The sequence below is a fragment of the Montipora foliosa genome, chromosome 12 (assembly GCF_036669935.1).
Source record: "Montipora foliosa isolate CH-2021 chromosome 12, ASM3666993v2, whole genome shotgun sequence".
NCBI lineage: Eukaryota > Metazoa > Cnidaria > Anthozoa > Scleractinia > Acroporidae > Montipora > Montipora foliosa.
The window spans coordinates 15,424,565-15,433,922 of NC_090880.1; the positions used below are offsets into that span (position 1 = coordinate 15,424,565).

At 37.4% G+C, this 9,358-nt stretch overlaps 2 protein-coding genes across 3 annotated transcripts in view; one reads left to right on the forward strand and one right to left on the reverse strand.

Annotated features, from left to right (window-relative positions):
* LOC137978573 (CCAAT/enhancer-binding protein zeta-like) overlaps positions 1 to 4,556 on the reverse strand; it is a 36,692-nt gene extending 32,136 nt beyond the window's left edge. For both annotated transcript variants that reach the window (XM_068825560.1, XM_068825559.1), the window contains exons 1-4: positions 4,424 to 4,556; positions 3,290 to 3,376; positions 792 to 853; positions 411 to 645 (exon numbers count right to left, since the gene is read on the reverse strand). In XM_068825560.1, the coding sequence (XP_068681661.1) occupies positions 411 to 645; positions 792 to 853; positions 3,290 to 3,376; positions 4,424 to 4,528 (489 nt within the window). In that variant the 5' untranslated portion in view covers positions 4,529 to 4,556. The remainder of the gene's footprint in view (positions 1 to 410; positions 646 to 791; positions 854 to 3,289; positions 3,377 to 4,423) is intronic.
* A 40-nt stretch (positions 4,557 to 4,596) lies between these two features.
* On the forward strand, positions 4,597 to 9,063 carry LOC137978574 (inositol-pentakisphosphate 2-kinase-like). The gene is made up of 2 exons (XM_068825561.1): positions 4,597 to 8,026; positions 8,858 to 9,063. Exon 1 carries the CDS (start codon positions 4,654 to 4,656, stop codon positions 6,436 to 6,438), a length of 1,785 nt encoding a protein of 594 aa, XP_068681662.1. The 5' UTR covers positions 4,597 to 4,653; the 3' UTR covers positions 6,439 to 8,026; positions 8,858 to 9,063.
* Positions 9,064 to 9,358: the final 295 nt, after the last annotated feature.

The window sequence follows — 9,358 nt, forward strand, 5'->3', positions numbered from 1 at the left end:
AAAGAATGAGGACAGCAATGAGCTGGAAAAAATGCAAAGAAATAGCAAAAACAAAGAATGTAACAGCCGATAGTTGGGACAAGATGAGAATAAAATCACATGTACTGTACACTGTATAAGAAATCGGTTAGATAGAGAAGAATGATTCCAATTGATCAATTACAGTCAATGAAAATACTGTATATTGATACAAATGGCATAGCCTAAATTAAGACTAGACAAAATTAATGCTGCAAGTAAGTGTAAGTACAGTGTACAGTTAGTACTTGAAAATATTATTATCTTTATCAAGTGCCTGCCCTTTTTTTGTTCCTATCCACTGCTTTGGTGCCTAAGGCTTATGAAAAAAATTTTTTGATGACATGTATACATGTACATTGTAATGCCCTCTACATGTACATCATACTGACCAGATCATACCACAGTCCACCAGGTGTAATCAGCAACTTGTGGGGAGCACCTCTTTTCCTGCCTTGTAAACTGTGTTTCTTTTCCTGGGTTCTATGTGATGCTGTGTTTGTAACATCTTTAGACTTAGCTTTTTTCTCTCTTTTGCCTTTAGTCTCTTTCCCCACTTGATTGTTCTTTGTAACTTCTTTATCATCTGACAGGGAACTTGAGCCATCATTTTCACCAGCACTTTCCCTATCATCCCCATAATACAAAGTGAAAATGAAGAATTCATCTGTACAAATTACATAAGGGGGAAAAGGAACCTGCACCATTAAATTGTAAATTCTTGTGTGATCTCACATTAAAAGTTTATAACTTTTTGTACATTCAGTACATACTTTACTCCCGTCTCTTCAAAGGCAACTTTGTCCAAGCCAAGTTCTTTGATATATGACATTATCTGTTTTTACACAACAAGATGGAAAAAAGTTAAGAGCCCAATAGTATTAAAATTAAAAGAATCTCAGTGCATGTAATGATAATTTACCCAAGGTAACCAGAAACCCATAAGGGTTGAAATGTGTAATGGCCCCTTGTGTGCTGGAAAACAAGCTTCGGAATATTCAATTTGCTAAGTACCATATTTGGAACAACAAGAGTGAGGCGTTTCCAAATATGGTACTTAGCACTGAAACATTCAACCAATCAGTTCGCACTGAATATTTGGAAGCTGTGAATGCGCGTTACATGTTTCAACCCTTATGGGTTTCTGAGGTAACTTAAAATGTACTTAGGGTGAAAATTGAAATAACACAAATGTAGGAATTAAGAGGGCACTGTCGTTGATAGCCAGCTGTTGCAGTGAGAAATATTGGCCACTTGTACAGTACTTACCATGGGTAAGAAAATATGGTAACCTATCTTTGCGAGAAAATTTGGGTTTGGTCACTGTACAACTGGCAATCGCGTGTACTGTACATCCACCCCTCCATGCATGCGAATGTAAACTTTTGTGGCGTAACCCGCACTTTTTGGCGGGAACATCTTTGATATTGAACATCCATGTTGTAGTTAATTGACACCTGTCAAAGCAAGGAATCCACTGACCAGTATCAAGTGACCATTAATGCAAGCTCAAGTTTAAAGCTCATCAAGGTCAGATATTTTTTTTCAAGTTGACTGCTGACCAGGTTTTCGCTTGGATCACAGGCCCAATCCATCTTAACTTATTGTAAGAATAAAATTACTGGTACTAATAACACATGATGGGAGCTCTGCTTTTAGGTTTGTTTTCGTCAGTTTGTTTTTTTTCCTTTCAAGGGAAGTGTATTCCATCATTTTTTTCCTTTCAAGTGTTATACAGTTTGACAACAAATGTTCAACACAAAGATCACAATGGGCTAACTCTTGAGGTTGACCATTGTTTCTGCAAAGTCAAAAATTTACTCTCCTAGACAAGGTTATTTATCACCAAGTAATTCCATTGTTTTGGAAATAGCAGCTGCCTTATTATTCATCAGCATCACAAGTTCTTGCAGAATTGGGGGCTCATTTTGTTGCAACTCAAGTATGCTTCCAACAGACCTGTTTATTTTTGTGATTTATGCACGCACTGCGGGCCTATTGGCACCACAGAAACTCTTACGCTCTTAAACTCTTACACTCTTACAACGCGTTGACATAGTGCGTAGTGCACTATCACAAAAATAAAATCGGTGAAAATTAAATAACTGGTAAATGTATTTCAACCTACAACACATAAAGTAAATGTTGGATACAATAAAAAGGCACAAAGAAATTAATTTTAAAATCAAGTGAGGCTGACATTCCTTTTTAAAGGAAATTGCAGTATTAAAATTGGCTATATTTAAGGACGGTGCCTACTAATTCAGAGGTATTTTCGCGCGGTTTACTGAATATGCGGGAAAAAAGATATTAACAAGTGTTATTGAAATCCAAAAAGAAAATTGGGGGTAACATATTAATCAACAATATTTGTAAAAAGCTTAAAAATACAAAGCACTGTATGGAGTTCTTTTCCAAATTGAAGCTTAATTATATCTGAAAAATGCATGGTTACCCCCAATTTTCTTTTTGGATACCAAGAGCACTTGCTAAGTTCTGCTTTTTCCACATAGTTTTGAACCGTGCAAAAATATCCCTGTATTAATAAGCATCACCCATAGGAAATCCAAGTATCTCGAGATGCACAGAACGTATACGCAATAACAAAATAGAAGGCACCGTCCTTAACATTATTATGTTTACACAGCTGCATACATGTAATTATCAGTTTGGTGTCAGCAGTAAGAGCTTGAGAGAGGACTGGCACTAGCACAAGTCCACTTGTTATTTCTTTTGTTTTGCTCCTGCAATAATTTAAGATTATTATTATTATTATTACATGTGGTGATTACACTGTAATTAAATATATCTTATTAGATTGTTTGGTGTGTAGTATCGCTGAGTATTTTCACGAGTAATGTGTTGTAGTTTGACGAGCCTGTTGGGGTGAGCCAAAGAATAAACAACCAGTACATGTACATGTACATGTAGAAATACTCAGCGACTACACACCAACACATCATTCCAATAAGCTATTTATTACTGTATCCAACTTTTTCGCCCTAAATTTTTCATGAGTGAACTGTAAACAACCGAGAATGTGTGGCAGATTTGTGCGTGACAAGTGCCTGCAATGTCAGCATCTACACGTAAACTAGTCAAACCAGTTCTCTACTGTACAATAACCAAGTGTACAATGACTAATTGTACAATATCATGGAATATTAGTACTCGTTTCATGGGTTTTCTGTACAAAAACTAATAAATATTGGATAATAAGGGTTAATATTAATTACGGTAAGGATTGGTATCATGAACATGAACTCTTCACCTCATTAGTTTCTATCTTTTCTGAGTCTCCTTCACCAGTAACAAAGTCACCAGAGACATCTATGTCTTTAACCATCTCAAAGTCCTTCTAAAAACACAATTTATACAAAATTTAGGACATTACTAAACAACGAAACACCGAAACAGCGAAATGAAGCACCCAAACACCATGTACAGCTGTATGACCCCACCATACATTGAATACTAACCGACAAAGGTTGGATTTGAGATTAAATATTACACAACAATAATCACAATACATTTACTGAATAAAGAAATACATGTACATGAATAATAATTATGATGGTGGCCATCTTAGAGGGAGCATTCACAAAAACTTGTCAGAGGGGGGGCAGGAGGGGGGGACTAATGAGAAATTATCTACTATCTAAAAAATTTGGAGGACCCCTAATTGCTGCATTTTAAAAACATTAAAAAACAATTCAGGGACCCCCTTTTAGTATCCCTAAAATTTGAGACACCCTCAACCCACCTCATACGCTGCATGTTTCACAATCTTAGTGTGTGTACTGATTCATCGTTGTCACTCCTCTCATTTCGTACAGACAAAAAAGAAAACTGTTTGAATATTCCTACTGTTTCCGAACCTACAGCTGCTGCCCTGTAGGTTCAAGGAGCTATGATCCTGCTAGACGGTATAGGTGAGAGTATGTAGCCCTGAGAAGGACTGTTGTTGCTGATCACCAACATTAATTGCATGGATTTGATTGATTGATTGATTGATTGATTGATTGATTCTGTAATTGTGGGATACTGTGAAGCGTGCCCGTGCATATTGCAATGTGAGGTGAAAGTCAGACGATTATTACATGTTGAAGATGTGAAGTGTTTCAGAATCAAAAACCTCAAAATCACTACAATCCTCAGGTTGTCGCAATCAGCCAATGTCATCAGCAACAGCCCTTGTCAGGACCACTCTCACCCGAACGATCTTACTTCATCCAAGTTTTGATTCAACCCTAACCAAGTTCTGACCTGATTACAACCATTTGCTATTCTTCGGGAAAGTCGCATATTTAAGACAAGACTAGGCTTCTTGCAATTCTGTATTCATAATTATGACGTTCCTGAGGCGCACACATTTTTTTTAAAAAATAGAACCGAAGGTTCTTACCTCATCCCCTCCTAGCGCGAGGACATCTTCTAGCGAGATATCGTCCATAACTCTTGGAATGCCTTTCCGTTTTCTTTTCACATTTTCTGCTTGCTTGTCCGCCATATTGAAATCGTACCACGTGTTGACGGGTTTGCGTTATGTAAATCCAACGAAATGTAGCAAGCCCTTAAATCTGTTCATGTACGGGTAGGCGAACGTCTTACGTACAGTAAAATTCCCATTTCAAAATGGCAGGCAATGGCCCTGGTTCGTTGAAAAGCAACATTACTGAGTACATGCATCTTTATGGCAGTCCGAATGAATGGTTCTATCGGTGTGAAGGACTTTGGACTGTGGCTGTTTTCCATAGGAAAATAAGAAGGGTTTTGCGTTTGAGAAAGACCAAATCGGACAAGAAGTCGACAGAGTTAAAAGAAGAAAATTACTTCCGACTTACCTTGAATAACCTTGAATTTGCGAAACACGTACTGTCGCCACTTATGGGGAGCCATTACATGCGAGTTGGGGAGGCAGTTTCCCTCCCAAAAGGTTTTGCCTCAGCCATGAATGAGATGTGCCGAAGTCATCGCCCACTTCACAGACTAGACAAAGAAATTGCTGAAAGCTGTTCTTTTGGGGTCATTATGCCGGATTTTTGTTTTGTTCCTCTACCAACAACTGCCGAAGAAAGTCTGAGCGATAAAAAGAAACATGAAAATCCAACTTTGGCTGTGGAGATCAAGCCAAAGTGTGGCTTCCTTCCTACATCTCCTTATATCGACCCAAAGAAATCAATAAAATGTTCAGTCTGTCATTATTGCATGCTTCAAAAATCAAAAGTGAGAGAAGGGAAGTATAGGAGAGAAAGCAAGTACTGCCCTGTTGACTTGTTTTCAGGTGATCTTGGGAGAGTTGTGTATGCCCTTGAATGCTTGGTTGCTGACCCTCAAAATAATCTACGCATTTTCTGTAATGGTACAGCAATTTTCACAGAGGAGCTTGTCTGGGAGGCGATTGAAACAAGAAATGCTTGTTGCGCTGAAAAATATTTGGAGTTAGTGTTAAAAGAAATCAGTGACTTTTGTACAGGCAATTATGTGATTGCAGATTGCAATAATTGTGGACTTGACATGACTGATCCTTGTCAAATGCATAAAGGGCAAGTGACTGTGGAGCATCGTACTAGCTGCAATGGTATGACTACAGATTGTTATGATTGGGAAAGGAGTGTGATAGCGAGATATGACAAATTTGGAGATGGTGTGACCTCAGAGAGTAACCACTCTGGAGATAGTGTGACCTCAGAGGGTCATCAGTGTGGCCAAACAGGTCCACATGCTCAAAAGTTCCTGGGCGTTTTACTGGAAATCCTTATCAGTGACTCAAAGCGACAGGAATTGTCTGTGAACCAAGCAGACTTGCCACTTGTCTCTCAGAGCTGCAAAGGAAGCAAATATGATCACTGTAAAGTCAGTGCACCAGCAAATCTAAGCCATCTGCAATTTGGTAATGGTGGAGTTTTCAGGCAGCTTTTATCCATACAGAAACTGGATGACATTGATGTAGATGGGATTTATCAGCTCTACCAGAATGTAATCAGCCATTTTAAATCCAATCCAGGGGTCAGAGAAAGGCTTTGCGTGAATGGACCATACACCTCACCATTGTGGAAGTCAGTGGCTTCATGTGTTGGTTATGGTAGCTCTGAGGGCTGGCAGAACATTGTTGATGCAAGTGAAGTTAACTTCTCATTTCCAGTTCTTAACCCAGATCTGCAGGATGAAAATGTCTTGCATGAGGCAGTTCTCAAGATATGCAAATTTGCAGTTGCAAGTACTGCAAAGGATAGTTCTGTTATGATTGCTTTCCAGAGAGCATTAAACAAAGAAGAAACCATCCCATTTGTTGCAACAGCCAGTGGGGACACTTTTCATTACAACATTGCTCTTGTTGACTTGGACCCTAAGGAATTTGACCGTGTACTTAAGTATTACAAAGACTGCAAGAGTGTTGTTGAAAAGTATCTTCAGTAATTGGCTGCATTGCCTTATTAGTCATTAACAACATGCATCTGGTATTACTAATTCTCAGAGGTAACAGTCCGGGTATTGGGATGGGAAGGGAAAGAGTTAGCCAGCTTTGAATAAAATTAATGCTTTTAGGGGATATTATGCCAACTAACTTTTGGCCAAAGTCCCTCTCTTTTTTCCCTTCTGTTTGGAACAAAGACGGTAGGAGGGCATTTGCTAATTCTCTGCATGTGACTTACATGTTCATCATGGTTTACGACCATTGCCTTTGTTTTTTGCCCACCCATTTGCACTTAATTTCTGAAGCAGAAACAAAAATGAGTTTTAAAAGACATTGATAACAAGATACAAAGTAAAGACATAGCACTTGTAGCATTTTACCAATCACTTCATGAAAATTCAAAACTACAGGTAAATGTAATGTAGCCAGGTGTTCTGCAGGTTAGCAGAAGGTCACATACTTTAAAATTGGTATGCACAGAAATTTAATGTACCCCTAATTACTCTACAGTATCTTACATTATTTTGTTTTCTGTTAAATCATATCATGCTTGAGCAGTATGAAATCATCCACAATGCTATGGTTGGCACTTGGCTTATCTGACTTGTTAACAGAATCTTCAAGATATGTTTGAAAGTTAATATCTTTGGAAAATAGTTTATGCATTATTATTGAAAAATAATTTTTTAATATATTCTCCAAAACGTTTATTTTATTCAAGTGGCATATTTTTGGAGGTGGGAAAGTGTTCATTTTTCCACTGAATTAACTTATGGGACTTCAGAATCTTTAAAGCAAACTTACACTGTAAAAATGGGCTGATAGGCATGTATGTGGACATGTAAGTACACTCTGTTATTACATAAGTAACAGTAAGCCAACTTTAATTTTGAAGCCCCACTGTAACAAGATAGTTGCATAGAACTGGATTTTATAATTTTATAGAGATTGGTGATTACAGTGTACATCAAGGTAAAGATCTAGGCACCAGTTTGTTGGAAATGCCACTTCCAAAGAAATTGTTTCCTGAACTTGACACGTTATTCTACCTGTTAAAGTGCCTATCACCTCAACACACTTTTCCAATATATTTATTCTCCGAAATCATCCCAAATACATGGTGTTGCTTTTAGAACATTTAGATTGAAATTTCACTCTTTCATTGGCTTTGAAAAACGGGAAAAGTGGTCATACCATGATTAATAACCGAGCAATGAAAGAGAATGGGTTCGATACCGGGTTGACGTCACAAATTAATTTGCATCGCTGTTTTCAAAGAACTACCTCAATGCAATTTGTGACGTCGAACCCATTTTCCTTCATTGCTCGGTTATGGATCAAAATATGATCACTTTTCCCGTTTTTGAAAGCCAATAAAAAAGTGAAATTTCAATCAAAAGGTTCTATAAACAACACAATGTATTTGGGGCGATTTCGGAGAATAAATAAAGTGGAAAAGTGTGTTGAGGTGATAGGCACTTTAACAGTATAAATAAGATGCTAATTATTTTTCTGTACTTTTTTACTCAAGAGCTAAATAATTAGAGATATTTACCCAGAAAGCTCCACTCACCCAAAGGTGGTTTACAGGTAGGTCCTGCATCCAATCAAATTAGAATAATTTGGAGGTGTTGGTTTTTTTTTTGGGGGGGGGGGGGGGATTGGGGGGCTACATTGTACATTGGTGGAGGTGAGTGCTGTCACCACTATGCCATCCCTTTTCACCTTGAGAGAATATTCCTGTGTTTATTTTACAGAATAATTGATTTTTGTTCATGTTGACTTCATGTTGACTTAAATTCCTTAACATGAAGAAAAATGAATAATCGCTGCAAGGGTGTAAGAGAAGAGACTTATGTACCAAACCAGTTTTTACTTTTACACGCACAAACAGATTTATTATTTAGGAGATGAAAAGTAGTGACAGAGCTAGTTTGAAAAAGGTGTGAACTGAAAGTGTCATTAATTTTTGTTAATTGTCAGAACATTTTAATATATTTTATTTCATTGAGATGTCCAACACTAATGACATTACATTGTAGTTGTAATCAGTTGTAATCAGTCGTTTGATTGTACATCATTGTGATTCTGTCTTTTTTTTTCAAATGGTTCAATCAATAATAACATATTAATAAATAGTTATTTTATCTTTATCGTGGCTTAATGGGGTGCTGTTTGTAAGTGTTGACCACTTAAGTTGCAGCATTGTTATATAAATTAAAGACACACTAGCCTGACATTTAGGCTTTGCTTTCATTGCTGCTCAAGTAACATTCATAATTATAAACAGTGATGATCGAAAATCTAGACTACATGCTTCTTTCTTGCAGTTCAAATATGGTGTTTTTCATTTTCTAGCTGTTATAAGTCATTCATATTGATAACATTAACTTTTTTTATTTCCCCATTGATACCACCAAGTGAGGACAATGTGCGAGCCATGCAAGTCATGCAAGCCGTGCGTGTCAACATGCGAGTCAGTTATTGAAAGCTGACAGTTTGAAATTGGGTGCTTAGACTAACTATAAAAGGTGTGGTGCCTTAAACATGTGCAAATGTTTTATCAATCAACCGTGGAAGCAACCAAGCTCTGTAATAATTTGTGCAATAAAAAAGCCCCTTATAGCAATGTGTCCGTAATATGTCATAAAAAGAATGTTATCCAGTCATTCTTTTTTTAACCCCCAGTCCCTTTTTCTCTCTCTAGAAATATCTTTTCGGGCTTCCGTCTAATTAATTAATCAGTCGTGCTTGAATGAATGTAAACAAAAGCAGAGCGTGAAGCGACCCCTTTTATAGAGCGTCTTTGTGTTTAAAATTAAACTGTTTATCAGCGCTTTTTGGAATGGGTGCTTAGACTTAAATGCGAGACTTGTGTGGCTTGCTGCCTCGCAGATTGTCCAGCCCCTAAGTTTGTACTTG